Genomic DNA, 17083 nt, shown 5'->3' with positions numbered 1-17083 from the left:
TTTAAGTATCGGGTTTTATGTCCACCGTCAGTCGTACTGTGGAGTTAGATAGAAAATGAGAGAGATGCATCGAGAGAGAACGACACCAGATCATTCTCGAAAAAGGAAACGACAACATATGGTGATCAGCTGCCCTGTGGATCTTGAGTAGGCCTCCAACGCCTCCTCTGCTTTTTTTTTTTCCAAACAACTACACTGCTGTGTGTGTATTTTGCTACTGCTGATTTTGCGTGCTTTGTTCTAGCTACACCGCCTCCGATGCGTGTTTTGTTGTAGCTGATGCTAATTGCTTGCTTTTGCTGCTAGGTGCAGGGCTGCCGGCCGCTAGGTTTGCGAGAGTATGTTAGCTTATGTGATTGTAAGGATTGAGTTAATGTTTCTTTTGATATCACAGCTAAATAGATGTCTGCAATTTCAATTGTTTCACATGTCCGCAGTTTTAATTGTTTTGCTAAAAATATATGCTGAAAACTTACTCTACCCGTAGCAAAGCACGGGTATTCTGCTAGTTTCAATAGATAATCAACTGAGTCTAATGTCACCCAAGGGTGCCCTCTTGCATTAGCATCGCTTTCGCCTCCAGCTTAGTAGGATGGAAAGGTACTTTCTATACGGGCTTAGCACCATGACGCATTATTCAGTTGAATATTCAAGGAAGCAAGGGTTTGCGATAGGTAGAACAAAATTCCAATACCAAAATCGTTAGGCTCTCGAAGTCGACATACGGAGTTACGGACGCACCACCAACTAAGGAACATCACAGGGCGCGCGTTTCTCATGCCGTTGAGTCGGCCTCAGGAGCACCGGCAGCCGTGGACGGGGACGGGGACGGTGCGCCAGCTTCCCCGGATTCTGGCGCTTCAGCGCTAGGTGCGGATGATGATGGTACGTCGGCGGACGGTGCCTCCGTCGATGGCGCAGGCGCACTGTCAGTGGATGGTTCTTCGGCGCCTGGAGCGCTGGCGCCCTCGGACGACTCTGGTGCAGTGGCGCCGAAGGAAGACTCTGGTGCGGTGGCGCCGTAGGATCCTCCGGGAGCGCTGGCGTCCCAGGCCGTAGGTGGCACAGCTACGTCGGCGGACATGGACCCAGAGGCCTCGGTGATGAGGTCGAGAGTTACTCGGAGAAGCTTCTCGAACTCGAGGCTCTTGGTGACGACGGCGTTCTTGATGTCGCTGATGGGCGCGTCCTTGCAACTCTCCTCGCATGTGGACGTTCCTCCCAGCGTGGCCGAAAGCCACGACTTGACCTCGAGGAACTTGGCGTCGGTGAGCTCCCGGGTGAGCGCGCTCAGGTGCGCTACCGTCTCTTCGATGTCGTCGGAGCAGCTGTCCAGGCACTTGAACAAGATGTCCTCCTTCACGCCGCTGAGCTCGTGGTGGGCGAACGCGGCCACCGTGGTGCCCACCTCCTTGGCCACGTACACGGACAGCTCCGCCAGCCGGCACGCGTCTGCCGTCCGGGTCTCCGGGTTAGTCGTCAGTGACTGGATGCATACCTTGGGGAACAGAGTCTTGTTGCACGCGTCCTGGAGGTTGTCGCTGTGGGGGGTTGGCCGGACGATGGGGGCGGTGGAGACGAGGAGGATGAGCACGACGACTAGGGAGCGAGGCATGCGGTCCATGGTCGCTAGCGGCATGCAGAGAGCAACAATTGTTTCTTGGTGTGTCTGCCTTTCTTCGTGTGGTGAGTGGAGACGAATGGTGAGACTTGCATGGGGTTAAATACTACTCAAGTTGATCGCTGTATGTTTTGGCGGACAAAGTGGGTGGATGGTCCAGGACTCGTCTCCCTACACGCATGGTTTGGCATAGCTTTCGGAGAGAGGAACACGCCTCGGGTGACAAGTGTTGGACCTCTGTTCTCGTTTCAACTCTGTGCCTCTCAACCAATTCTGCTAAGCTATAGCCAACCTCATGGGACGGCTATTTTTTTGGCTCTCGGTGGCAGCGCACCCTATATGCGTCAACAAATTTAGGAATTTCAATAAAATTGAAAAAATCAGAATTCTCTGTGGAATCAAAGATGATCAAGTATTGTTCTCGTATAAAAATATCTGGCCAAGAAATTATTTTGGGTAAAAAAATACAAATTTATGATCAATATATGGGGAATAGTATTTGTATGTATGACGTTTCATGTCCATTTCTTTGACCCAAGAAAGGAAAGTCACTCCCCGTTGATTTTTTTATATGAGTACAATGCATGATCATCTTTCACTAATAGAAAACAGGCCTTTTGTTTGAAGCTGCCCAGAGCGTTAGTCCCGGCCGTGTTTGGAACCGGGACTAATGTTAGCACTAGTCCTAGTTCCAATGGCTAGAAACGCCACAGGGGTACGTCCACCTCTAGTCCGAGTGATGAGGACATCCCTACCGAACTAATACCTCTGTCACTGTAAGATGAACAAGATGTTGCTGTGAAGCTCAAGTCGAATGAAGTTAGGATTGGACCCATTACAAAAGCTCGTGTGAAGCTACTTAAACAACAGGTGAATTCGCTCTTGAGTGATACTTTGATCGATGAGAAATTTATACTACCTAAATCCATTTACTTATATATGATCAGGTACGAAGATGGAGTAAGCATCGCAGGAAGAGAAGAGAAGCAGGTGGATATGGTGTTGGACGTGAAGACAATCCACAGACGCACGAGGGAGGAGAGGGATGCATGCGCGAAGGAGGAGACGTCGACACCGGCACTGCCGGTCAGAGCACCCCGGCATAGCCGGCCTGACCCGGCACTGTCGGCCGAGCAACCACCCCAAATTTGGTTTAGACCACGTTTAAGATAAATTCTAGTTCATAGTTGATTGATACGTAATACTATTGAATCCTACACACCAATTCACATCGATATGGTGTTTTGCTACTAAAAGTTTGTGTGATCTATCGTTCCACCGGTAATTGGGAGATTGCAAATTAACCGTGTAATATCCCAGGATTTGGGGTTACAAAAATAGAGGAAACAGATGTGTGCATTGCATTATGCATAGAAAATATGGGGAATTTTCGCGCTTTAAAGTAAAACAGTCACATTAACTGAAGTTTCACTCGACCTTGGTGGAAATGAAGTAGCTCATCAAGTCAAACGCTATAAACCTCACTGTGACTTTGTCTAAAGAAAAACTTGTTTTTTGGTAGAGATGATTCGATCTAAGGGGTTAGATCAAATGGAACTAAAATCAACACAATAACATATTAATCAAGGACCAACTGTTTGATCTTATTAAAGATCAGAACATGGTATTCCTTGCCATAACATATTAACATCCATTTAATTGGAAACCAAGTAACAATAATTGGAGAAACTATTCCTAACTTATCTTTACCATGTCTTAAACTAATCCATGAGCCTACCATGAACCTCATGGTATTCATTCTATTTTATTCATGGAAACATGACACGGAGATCAACTCTAGAAATATATACTATTCTCTATTCCGACTTATTATACCTCAAACCTAGAGAAGTGAGAGTCTATATTATTAGAAAAGCAATGATAAACCTTGAGCTAAAACTTGGATATACATCAATGTATTCAAATCCTCATCTTTAAGAATAACCCTTGGATATCATTTAGGATATTCACTAGAGAGAGAACCCATTTATGTTAAACAAAGATATGATGATCACATCATTCCCTATGGAGCCTAACCTTAGGTTAGTATTAAAGTCCTTCCCAAATAAGAGACCATCCATATCAATCCTAGATTTACCTAATTAAAAATCAAGGACAACTTTGAATTAACGTATTAGAAGATAAACCATTTCATCTTGGAGTGGTGAGATAACCTAATATCACATGGAATAAGATTATACCCATGAATTGATAAAGTAAGGAGGAAACCAATCCAATCAAGTTAGATAAATGGAATCTTAGCCTAGATACCTAAGGAAATATTAGGAGTATACCATAAACCCTAGAATAACTATACCTATGTGAGAGAGCTCAAGCTATGGTGTTACACTCAAGATAGTTGAGGCAACACCTGGAATTGAGGGAGAGAACTGTCCATATACCCAGATGATTAAATCATCATTCCTTAAGAAGAACTCTAAGTGAATATCTCAGGCATTCTCCTGAGATATAAACTATTGAGGCAACCATAGTATGCCTATCCTAGAAAGTAAAATAGAAGTGCTATACCTTAATTAATCAAGACAATGCTTGATCCGGAAGTGAGAACCCCATTTAATGAGAGATACTTAGAAAACCTTAGAGTCAAACTCTATACTTTATATGGTGAGAAACCATTCATCCATATAACCAAAGTTAACTATAAAAAGAACCATAACCACTTTAGTTACTTTAATGATAAATTGAGGATAGTAATAGAAGTCAATTGGTAGAAGGTAAAACCAATTCTCAAGTCCTTGGTAACTAAAGGTGAACATCAACTATTAAGCAAGTAACCACCTTATCATGGATAGTGGAGACTAAAACCTAGTTGGTGCATCATTTGGGTGATCACAACTAAAACCTAAGCCACAATTAAGTTCCAAACCATATGTCATCAGGTGAATATATTTAGAATCCTAGAATTGTTCACTAGCTATATCTTATGCTTCAATTATTGAACATAAGATGAACCTAGTGCTAAATCCTATAATTAAACCCATGTGTGGTGATCAACCACTTGTCATTATAATTAAGATCAAACCATGATGAGAGTAGAATTACTCTAGGTATTTCAAGGTGTTATTAAATATAATTCTAGTGCTAACCTTGAAATAGGGTTATATTAAAACTTACAAGACCTTAATTAATAAGTGGTCCCATAAGATCATATGCAAGTGATCAAATTCTCAGATAAGAGATCAAATACTTAGAAAGACTTTGGCACATGAAATCATGCCATTAAGTCCCTTGTTTAATAGAACTCCATAAACAAACATTACTTGGTAACTTGTTTCTTGCAAAGCAATACCAAATAAAACCCTACATATCATTGACTAAGGAAATTATCCCTTGGAAGATAATTTGAATATTTCCAAGATGATATTCAAATTCATGTCCATATGGGAATAATTAATTAAATACCAATAGTAATTAATAAACCAATGTTTTAATACCATATTAGAATTGCTAATACACAACAACAATCTTTTAAGTGCTTTGAGTGAAGTCCAGCAGAATTCAAACAAGCAAATTTTATAAAGGTGATTAAATTCAAAATAGAATTTAAATCAACAAAATATAAAACAAGAAGTAGAAAATGGAAAATAGAAAAGAGAAGAGAACCTACCTGGCTTACCTGGATGGCCACCAAGCCACCACCGCAACCCATCAGCAACCCAAGTCATGGCCCAGCCATCACCAGAAGTGGCCCAGCCAAGATACAGATTCACTTCATAATCTCGCGAAGACGACGTCTTCGTCTTCGACGCACAGGAGATCGACACCGCGACGAGGTGAGCCACGTCCCGCGTTCGCCGCCGTCTTTTTTGACTCCACTGGATGCCTCGACCGTATAAAAGCATCGCAGAAGCCTTCGTATCCTCTTCTTCAACCCTAGCGGGCAGAACACGAAACCCTAGCTCGCCGTCCTTTTCCTATCGCCGCCATTTGGGACATCCCCGCGTTACGCCGTGAACGCCATCGTCGTCACCATGCTCGACTTGCTCAGCTAGAGCAATGAATCGAATTGGGGAGCATCGAGTCCCGCGAATCACTCTCCTCTCTATCGCCGGTTATCGCCAGGAATGGCGATGCTGAGCTCACCTCCGCCCCTAATCAACATCGCCGATCCTCTGGAAGGCATCACGATAAGATTTCCCGTCGATAGGTACTAGTTTCGCATCCTAGATCATTCGGTAGCATCCCGTAGACGTGGACCGTCGTCCGCCGCCGCGGTTTGTGCTCGCCGGAGCTACTCCGGTGACCAATAGGAGGGGGCGCCGCCACTCTTTGGCTCAGCATGGCCCCGCGCGTCCATCCAGCCGCTCAGCATAGGCGCGGAGGCACTGAGTTGCCGTCACCGTCGGCAACTGGCCGTCGGTCGGTCACTCCCGAGCCACCTCATCAATTTTGACTCCGGTCAAAGGAGATGTGGCAGCTGACGTGGCTCAGGCCCACAAGTCAGTGTCTCCGTGGGTAGAAAGTCCGGGTAGCTTTAGTTATTTGCTTCTATTTCAAATTCATAAATTGTTGTAACTTTAAATAAATCTAGAAAATTCATTATAACTCAGAAAAAGGTAAATAAGATATCAAAATTCTTACAAAAGTAAACTCTATTCAATAAAAATGTAATATGAAATTTTTATTTTAAATAAAAATTTAATTGTTTAATACTTATTAATTAAGCATTTTCTTATAATTCTAAATTCAATTAAAATTCAATAACTAAGAAAAGTTCCTAAAATAAATAGAAACCAGTAAATAAATAAATAAAACATTAAAACTAATTTTCTTTAATTGTAACTTATTAAATCCCTAATTATTGGAATTTAAACCCTAAATAATAATTACCTTAATTATTAATTCTTTAAAAATAATAAATTCCAAATTCAATATTATTTTTACTTCAAAGTTATTAATAACTTCAACTTTATAATGAAGTTATTATCTTAATAACTATATGGTAGATTAGGAAACCCTAATTACATGTTGAATAAAGATTACAACCTCACCACTTCATGTGAAAACCCTAAAACCCTAAATTCATTTAGAACCCTAGCTCTATTATTATTTGAGAACCCTAATTTGCTTCTAACCATAACCCTAGGTTAGAACATATGATCATGACACTTACTTTCCATTCATAGATTGAAAGTAGCAACTAAATACTTGTCATGTCTTCATAAAATAATAGAAACCTATCACTAATAAAATGGTATCCCATGTGTTCATCTTCATCAGACCTAGATAATAAAGTAGGATCAACCAAGTCTAAACCGTAGCTCCTATTACCAAAACCATCATCCTTAATTATCCATACTTAGCAAATACAAGCATGCTTAGATTCTCCTAAAATAGTACAAACCGAAATGCCAATGAAGTGATCATTTCATGTCTTGATTTTGAGTAGACATTGTATGTACTATCAATGATAAACCCTAACCTATGGTTTGGAAATAATTTACCCTAATCACCTTTATTTAGTATAACACCATGGTAATCAACCATAACAACAACCTTGTGTAGTAATTCACTTTATGTGATCATGCTCAACTAAACCTACTAGTATTAGATATTTATTAACCATTGATGGCGCGTGATGCACACGTCCGTTGGGAACCCCAAGAGGAAGGTGTGATGCGCACAGCAGCAAGTTTTTCCCTCATAAAGAAACCAAGGTTATCGAACCAGTAGGAGATGAAGGCCACGTGAAGGTTGTTGGTGAAGGAGTGTAGTGCGGCTCAACACCAGGGATTCCGGCGCCAACGTGGAACCTGCACAACACAATCAAAATACTTTGCCCCAACTTAGCAGTGAGGTTGTCAATCTCACCGGCTTGCTGTAAACAAGGGATTAAACGTATGGTGTGGAGAATGATGTTTGTTTGCAAAGAACAACAGAGAACAATGATTGCAGTAGATTGTATTTCAGATGTAAAAGAATGGACCGGGGTCCACATTTCACTAGTGGTGTCTCTCCAATAAGACAAATAGCATGTTGGGTGAACAAATTACAGTTGGGCAATTGACAAATAGAGAGGGCATAACAATGCACATACATATCATGATGACTACTATGAGATTTACTTAGGACATTACGACAAAGAACATAGACCGCTATCCAGCATGCATCTATGCCTAAAAAGTCCACCTTCGGGTTAGCATCCGCACCCCTTCCAGTATTAAGTTGCAAACAACAGACAATTGCATTAAGTACTGTGCGTAATGTAAACAATACAAATATCCTTAGACAAAGCATTGATGTTTTATCCCTAGTGGCAACAGCACATCCATAACCGTAGAACTTCCTGTCACTGTCCCAGATTCAATGGAGGCATGAACCCACTATCGAGCATAAATACCCCTTCTTGGAGTTACAAGTATCAACTTGGCAAGAGCCTCTACTAGCAACGGAGAGCATGCAAGATCATAAACAACACATATATGATAGATCAATAATCAACTTGACATAGTATTCCATATTCATCAGATCCCAACAAACACAACATGTAGCATTACAAATAGATGATCTTGATCATGATAGGCAGCTCACAAGATCTAAACATGATAGCACAAGAGGAGAAGACAACCATCTAGCTACTGCTATGGACCCATAGTCCAAGGATGAACTACTCACGCATCAGTCCGGAGGCGGGCATGGTGATGTAGAGCCCTCCGGTGGTGATTCCCCTCTCCGGCAGGGTGCCGGAGGCGATCTCCTGAATCCCCCGAGATGGGATTGGCGGCGGCGGCGTCTCTGGAACTTTTATCGTATCGTGGCTCTCGGTACTAGGGTTTTCGCGACGGAGAGAATATATAGGCGAAGGGGCAGAGTCGGGGGACGCTCGAGGGGCCCACCCCATAGGGCGGCGCGGCCAGGGGTTGGGCCGCGCCCGCTAGGGTGTGGCCGCCTCGTCGCCCCTCTTCGTCTGCTCTTCGCACTTCTGGAAGGCTCCGTGGAAAATAAGACCATGGGCTTTTGTTTCGTCCAATTCCGAGAATATTTCCTGTGTAGGATTTCTGAAACCAAAAACAACAGAAAACAGGAACTGGCGCTTCGGCATCTTGTTAATAGGTTAGTGCCGAAAAATGCATCAAAATGATATAAAGTGTATATAAAACATGTGAGTATTGTCATAAAACTAGCATGGAACATAAGAAATTATAGATACGTTTGAGACGTATCAAGCATCCCCAAGCTTAGTTCATACTCGCCCTCGAGTAGGTAAACAATAACAAGTATAATTTCTGAAGTGACATGCTACTATCATAATCTTGATCAATACTATTGTAAAGCATATATGAATGAAGTGATTCAAAGCAATGGTAAAGATAATGACTAAACAACTGAATCATGTAGCAAAGACTTTTCATGAATAGTACTTTCAAGACAAGCATCAATAAGTCTTGCATAAGAGTTAACTCATAAAGCAATAAATTCTTAATAGAAGGTTTTGAAGCAACACAAAGGAAGATATAAGTTTCAGCAGTTGCTTTCAACTTCAACATGTATATCTCATGGATAATTGTCAACACAAAGTAATATGATGAGTGCAAATAAGCAAGTATGTAGGAATCAATGCACACAGTTGACACAAGTGTTTGCTTCTAAGATGGAAAGAAGTAGGTAAACTGACTCAACATAAAGTTAAAGAAAGGCCCTTCGCAGAGGGAAGCAGGGATTACTCATGTGCTAGAGCATTTATTTTGAAAACATGGAAACAATTTTGTCAACGGTAGTTATAATTCATATGTGTTATGCATAAAACATCCTATAAGTTGCAAGCCTCATGCATCGAATACCAATAGTGCTCGCACCTTGTCCTAATTAGCTTGGATTTCCATGGATTATCATTGCATTACATATGTTTCAACATGGTGTCACAAAGGGGTACCTCTATGCCACCTGTACAAAGGTCCAAGGAGATAGATCGCATTTGATTTCTCGTTTTTGATAAATCTCAACTTGAGGACATCCATACCGGGACAACATAGAAAACAGATAATGGACTCCTCTTTAATGCTTAAGCATTCAACAACAGATAATATTCTCATAAGAGATTGAGGATTAATGTCCATGCTGAAACTTCCACCATGATACATGGCTTTGGTTGGCGGCCCAATGTTCTTCTCTAACAATATGCATACTCAAACCATTCAACTCATGGCAAATCACCCTTACTTCAGACAAGACGAACATGCATAGCAACTCACATGATATTCAACAAAAATGTAACAGTTGATGGCGTCCCCAGAAACATGGTTACCGCTCAACAAGCAACTTATAAGAAATAAGATACATAAGCAACATATTCTTTACCACAATAGTTTTTAAGCTACTTTCCCATGAGCTATATGTTGCAAAGACAAGGAATGAAATTTTAAAGGTAGCACGCAAGCAATTTACTTGGAATGGCAGAGAAATACCACATAGTAGGTAGTTATGGTGGACACAAATGGCACAAGTTGTGGTTCAAGGTTTTGGATGCACGAGATGCATTCCTTCTCAGTACAAGGCTTTGGCTAGCAAGGTTGTTTGAAGCAAACACAAGTATGAACCGGTATAGCAAAACTTACATAAGAACATATTGCAAGCATTATAAGACTCTACACTGTCTTTCTTGTTGTTCAATCACTTTTACCAGAAAATATCTAGACTTTAGAGAGACCAATCATGCAAACCAAATTTCAACAAGCTCTACAGTAATTCTCCACTAATAGGTTCAAACTACATGATGCAAGAGCTTAAACATGATCTATTTGGGAGCTCAAACAATTGCCAAGTATCAAATTATTCAAGGCCATATACCAATTACAACATGAAGCATTTTCTGTTTCCAACCAAATAGCAATGAACGAAGCGGTTTTCAACCTTCGCCATGAACATTAAAAGTAAAGCTAAGAACACCAGTGTTCTATGAACAAGCGGAGCGTGTCTCTCTCCCACACAAGGAATGCTAGGATCCGAATTTATTCAAACACAAACAAAAATAAAAAACATACAGACGCTCCAAGTAAAGAACATAAGATGTGACGGAATAAAAAGATAGTTTCACTAGAGGTGACCTGATAAGTTGTCGATGAAGAAGGGGATGCCTTGGGCATCCCCAAGCTTAGATGCTTGAGTCTTCTTGAAATATGCAGGGATGAACCACGGGGGCATCCCATGCTTAGACTTTTCACTCTTCTTGATCGTATTATATCATCCTCCTCTATTGATCCTTGAAAACTTCCTCCACACCAAACTCAAAACAATCTCATTAGAGGGTTAGTGCATAATCAAAAATTCACATGTTTAGAGAGGACACAATCATACCCAACACTTCTGGACATTACCCAAAGCTACTGAAAGTTAATGGAGCAAAGAAATCCACTCAACACAGTAAAAGAGGCAATGTAAAATAAAAGGCAGAATATGTCAAAACAGAACAGTCCGTAAAGACGAATTTTTTAGAGGCACTTAACATGCTCAGATAAAGAAGCTCAAATTACTGAAAGTTGCGTACATATCTGAGGATCACCCATGAATTTTCGGAGATTTTTCTGAGTCTCCTACAGAGAGACCTACTCAAATTCGTGACAGCTAGAAATCTGTTTCGGCGCAGAAATCCAAATCTAGTATCAACCTTACTATCAAAGACTTTACTTGGCACAACAATGCAATAAAGTAAAGATACAAAGGTATTTCTACAGTAGTAACAAGCACCTTGACTCAAATATAAAACAAAAATTTCAGAAGTAAAATAATGGGTTGTCTCCCATAAGCGCTTTTCTTTAACGCCTTTCAGCTAGGCGCAGAAAGTGTAAATCAAGTAACATCAAGAGAAGAAGCATCAACATCATGATTTTCCTTAAAAACACAACTTGTCACAATAGTTATCTTAGATGCTCCATTATCTAAATTTCCCATGGTGGTACTAAGGGCTTTATCAATTTTAGGCTTATAATAGTTCTTTGGCCTAGGCACCTTAGAGACATACATAAACTTTTGCTCCTTACCCACATAAGCTTTCTCCTTAAACTTAAGAGAAGAAAAAGTTGAACCCAAGGTTCCCATAGCTTCTTCAAGTTCATCAATCCTATGGGTTTGATTATCATGGATAGCACAAGTTTCTAAGACAGCAATTCTTTCATTAATTCCTCCTAGAGATTTATCAAGTTTATCAGTGTTATCAAGTAATATTCCCAAATTAGTCTCAACACTTGGAAGATTTTTCTCTATGGCCTCCAACTTTTTCATGACATCTTCAAGAGAGATTTCAATTTTAGCTTCATTAACAGGTGGTATTCCAACTAGACTCTCAATAATACAACTAGCTTCTAAAGCAGGAGTGCCTAGGAAATTACCTCCCGCAAGAGTATCGAGAACATACCTATTCCAGCTAGAGATACCAACATAAAAGTTCCTAAGGAGGATAATAGTGGAGTGTTTCTTAGTGCACCTATGATGAGCATCACTAATTCTATACCAAGCATCTTTAAAACTTTCTCCCCCTTGTTGCTTAAATGAACGAACTTCAACTTCAGGATTACTCATTTTTAGCAATAAAAATAAACTAAGCAAAACCGAATTAAGTAAAGTAAAACAAGTAACTAATTTTTTTGTGTTTTTGATATAAAGAAGGCAAACAAGACAGAAAATAAAATAAAGTAAAGCAAAGCAAGACAATAAACAAAGTAAAGAGATTGGATGTGAGAGACTCCCCTTGCAGCATGTCTTGATCTCCCCGGCATCGGTGCCAGAAAACAGTCTTGATGGCGCGTGATGCACACGTCCGTTGGGAACCCCAAGAGGAAGGTGTGATGCGCACAGCAGCAAGTTTTCCCTCAGAAAGAAACCAAGGTTATCGAACCAGTAGGAGATGAAGGCCACGTGAAGGTTGTTGGTGAAGGAGTGTAGTGCGGTGCAACACCAGGGATTCCGGCGCCAACGTGGAACCTGCACAACACAATCAAAATACTTTGCCAAAACATAAGATAAATAGCATGTTGGGTGAACAAATTACAGTTGGGAAATTGACAAATAGAGAGGGCATAACAATGCACATACATATCATGATGACTACTATGATATTTACTTAGGGCATTACGACAAAGAACATAGATCGCTATCCAGCATGCATCTATGCCTAAAAAGTCCACCTTCGGGTTGGCATCCGCACCCCTTCCAGTATTAAGTTGCAAACAATAGACAATTGCATTAAGTACTATGCGTAATGTAAACAATACAAATATCCTTAGACAAAGCATTGATGTTTTATCCCTAGTGGCAACAGCACATCCATAACATTAGAACTTTCTGTCAATGTCCCAGATTCAATGGAGGCATGAACCCACTATCGAGCATAAATACCCCCTCTTGGAGTTACAAGTATCAACTTGGCCAGAGCCTCTACTAGCAACGGAGAGCATGCAAGATCATAAACAACACATATATGATAGATCAATAATCAACTTGACATAGTATTCCATATTCATCGGATCCCAACAAACACAACAAGTAGCATTACAAATAGATGATCTTGATCATGATAGGCAGCTCACAAGATCTAAACATGATAGCACACAAGAGGAGAAGACAACCATCTAGCTACTGCTATGGACCCATAGTCCAAGGATGAACTACTCACGCATCAGTCCGGAGGCGGGCATGGTGATGTAGAGCCCTCCGGTGGTGATTCCCCTCTTCGGCAGGGTGCCGGAGTGTAACACCCCATTTTTCAGAACCTGCATTTCTCTCCTACCTAAAATTTTGAACCAACAAAAACTTTTTATTTTATGTCTGCTAGAGTTTTTAATTGTGTTCATGCTTGGTCTGGTCTTAAAATTTTCATTAGGATTTTTAAATCATAGAGTTACCTTGGTTAATAATTTAGTGCCTCATTTTAATTCAGTAGGGTTTGCCCCCTAGTGTGTTGACACCAACCCTGGTTATTTTTCCCTCTCCACTAAAAACCCTAGTTTTTGTTGTTGACCATCACCATCTTAATAAGGGGGAAACACTTCCCTCTCTTATTTGGGTGATGCCATCTCATCACCTAGGGTTACACCACCAACACCAACACCCCTTGTTTGTCCATTTATTTCTTTTTTCCACACATGTGCTTATGCACTTGGTACCAAAACTTGGCACATGCATTGGCATGACCCCCTTCTCTCTTTTCACCCCTGCCCCCTTTAATTTCTCTTTTCTCCTTTTCTTTTTGGAATTTGGCCGAGAGGTAAGAAGAGGGGAGACTTCCCCCTCTCTTCTCTTTTCTTCTCCCTCTCTTCTCTCCTTGCTGGTTTGGGCCGTGACCGACGCCACCTCTCCCTCCCTTGCCCTGGCCCAAACGCCACCAGCCCCTCTCTCTCGCACGCGCCCAAAACCCTAGCCCTCCCCAGCCCGCGCACGCCTGGCCAGCGACATGATGGCACGGAGCCTCGCTCGACGCGCCATCACGCCTCGTCTGCCGCGCAGCACCTCGGCTCCCTCCCCTCACTGACGCTCCATGGCGACGTCACCGTGGGTCCCGCGGGTGACGCCAGCCCTTACGCGCCCGTTGGTCGTCGCCACCGCCCCACTCCACTACCGCGCCTCCCTCTGCCTATAAAAACCCACCGAGCGCCACCTCTCTCCCTTCAGCTCCCCCACTCACTACGCCGCCAGGCTGCCTCTCCCACTCCCTGGCTGCTCGAGCAGCAGCTCGAGCCGCTGCCACCACTGCCTGACGCCATCGCCGCCGTGGTCACCGTGAAGGTGATGAGGAGGCGTTGACGACGCCACTCCCCTGCCGCTCCCCTCTTCCCTTCGTCGCCAGCACCACCTCCTGCATCTCCTAACCCCTTTCCCCTGCCCCTGACGCGCAGATCGGCAGCGGAGCGACGACGCCAACGACAAGCCGACGCCGCCCGAGCTGCCATTGACGTCGCGGGAGGAGGAGCAGCAGCCCCTGGACACCGCCAACACACGCACGCGACGCCCACCTACGCCGCCACGTCGCCTGCACCGAGCCATGCCACCGCCAGCCGCTGGTAAGCCGCCGCGCCGCCCCTTTCTTCCTCCGCGCCGGCGAGCGCCACGGACGTCGTGCACGCGCCAGATCTAGACCGTCGGATCCAGATCGGGCGGGCGCATGCACGGCCACGTCGGCGTGCATGGCCACGTCCGCCGGCCTGGCCCGCCACGGGCCCCCGGCCCTTTTTCCTTTTACTTTTTTTCTCTGGCCACCGGACAGCCCCACTGGGCCAGCCCATCGGCACAGCACCGCACGGCCCAGGGCGTTCCCGCCCATTTTATTTGTTTGAAAATTTGTTAAATAGAAATTAAAATGGAAAACTGCCAGTGTACTGTTTTGATAATAAAAATAGTTTAGTAGATCCGATTGATGTGGTTCCAATTGCATTAGAACCAGTATGAAATTATCTTTCAGATGCCACTGGCCTTGTATTTTTAGGATTTTTGTGCGATTTTTAATAAATAAAACTTGATCTCTGTTTCTGGTTAGTATTTTGAGTCTCAAAAATTGAAAAATAAATGTTTTTGAATGATTCCAATTGTGTTAGTCTTGTTTTGTTACTGTGCATCTAGAAAAAATACCAGTAGCCTCTGTTAGTAGTGTTTCGTCTCTGGTTATAAGTGTATGTGTGTCACATGCAATGATAGGATTAGAGTTTGATGTTTTTAATTAAACCTTGATACTTTTTGTTTATCAAAATGGCCAAACCATGTTTTGTTACTGCCAAACTACTCCCCCTGCATATTTTCATCTTGCATTCATTATTCTTGGTTCTTGAGTTATATGTTGATTGTATGCCTCGTTTATCTTTGCGAAGCTAGATACGAACGACGGAGAAGTTGAAGGGGAGGACTTTGGAGAAGGATTTGAGGAGGACCAGGGAGAATCCAACCAAGGCAAGCCATCTTTGAACTCTGTTTGATGCCTACTTGGATGTCATTTGTTGATGTCCCAAGGCATCTTGTTTCCATGTGTGTTGCTCTCTCTATATTTGTGGTCTATGTATGGTTGTAAGTGGGGTACTCCCTTGTGGTGCTATTCCACCTTTGTTCACATGTTGAAGGGAAGCATGGTATCATCGCCGTGTTGTTTCCCTAGGTCTTCTTGCATGCTCAACTTGAGCATATCCTATTCCAAGATGGAAGCTTACATCACATCCACCACTTTGGTGAATCTAGTGGTATCAAAGTCATGAATCTTGGTGTAATTCTCAAATTGAGAGAAGTATGCCGTGTACCCTTGTGATTATTGGGTGGATAGTGAATCTTCACCATCCAAGTGGTATAGTAGTGCCCAAATCTGAAAATTTGATCCACCCTCTGTTGACTTTATACATGCTTACCTTAGGCAAGTATGACCCTCTTGAGCCACTCACACATACCCCTCATGGCGTGATGCCCCTCATCTCGGCCATGGTGATGAATTAGTTCCTTCTCATGAAACTATAGGTTGGGAACCCCTCAAGGTTTACCTTGTTGTAAATGTTTATGAAAACCTTGGGTGAGTTAACCCAAGTGTATGGTTTATGAAAGCAAAGGATCTTGATAAAGATGTTTGGGAAAGTGGTGTATGGAGGTTGGTTGAACAACCGAGGTGTTGTGGGAAAAGAAATGATTTCTAAAAAGGAGCACTGCGTATAAGTGTACACCAGCCCAACTTTATTCGCGCAACCATATTATCCAATATGGGCACGGGCTTAGTCCGTAGTTCGTTGAAATTGGCATGGGCACCCTTCACAACTCTCTAGGGAGGGTCACGATGACCTCCGACGCCGGGTTGCGCTCTGGAGGAGGCAATACACTGTCTAAACCGATAGCCGGACGATTACTGAGGGTCTTCCGTCATGGCGCCGGAGATACGCTCAAAAGGAGGTATGCTGCCGGGGTGCCGGGAAGGGGTAAGCCCGTAGGGAAGGACTTGTGCCAATGGAGGCGGGCGAAAGACTATGACTGGTTATCCGAGTTTCGCATACTTTCGTATGACGATCCGGGGATGATCCCGGCGGATTTATCAGTTCTTGTGGAGAAAGTGCGCAAACTCTGCAGAGTTAAATCTATTCGAATAGCCGCGTCCGCGGTCATGGTCGGGTTGCAAAGGTCTACCTTAACCTGGGCTTGCGTTTTGTTTTGACAAATGCTTTGCAAAGAAAGTGTTGTGTTTATGTGTACCGGAAAGGTACGGAGAAAAGGCGTGTGTTGACCATATGGAGATGGTCGTGGAAAAATCGAGACCAAGTAGGGAACTCTTTCCTAAATGTTTCTTGAAGAGGAACTCTTCTTTAACAAAGATATAGAGATGTCATATATATCTTTTGAAGTATCTTCTTCAATAAAGATATAGGTATGTCATAGGAATTCTCTAGCATCCCCATCAACTGAGATGGACTTATGCTACCTCTTCTTCAATAAAGATATAGATATGTCACAGAACTTCCTAAGCTGATGCAGCCCGACCTTCGGTCTTCA

The 17083-nt window shown here is 42.8% G+C and overlaps 1 protein-coding gene across 1 annotated transcript; it reads right to left on the bottom strand.

Moving 5' to 3' along the window:
* Positions 1-626: 626 nt before the first annotated feature.
* LOC127333427 (uncharacterized) lies at positions 627-1712 on the bottom strand. Its single transcript, XM_051359817.2, has one exon. It carries the CDS (start codon positions 1637-1639, stop codon positions 776-778), a length of 864 nt encoding a protein of 287 aa, XP_051215777.1. The 5' UTR covers positions 1640-1712; the 3' UTR covers positions 627-775.
* Between the last annotated feature and the right edge of the window lie 15371 nt (positions 1713-17083).

The sequence above is a fragment of the Lolium perenne genome, chromosome 2 (assembly GCF_019359855.2).
Source record: "Lolium perenne isolate Kyuss_39 chromosome 2, Kyuss_2.0, whole genome shotgun sequence".
Taxonomy (NCBI): Eukaryota; Viridiplantae; Streptophyta; class Magnoliopsida; order Poales; family Poaceae; genus Lolium; species Lolium perenne.
Note: the sequence above shows the minus strand (reverse complement) of the source record. Positions and strands in the feature narration are given on the sequence as shown.

Bases quoted from the DNA above. Each gene is read 5' to 3' on its own strand.
- LOC127333427 (XM_051359817.2), bottom strand. From the start codon at position 1,639: ATGCCGCTAGCGACCATGGACCGCATGCCTCGCTCCCTAGTCGTCGTG.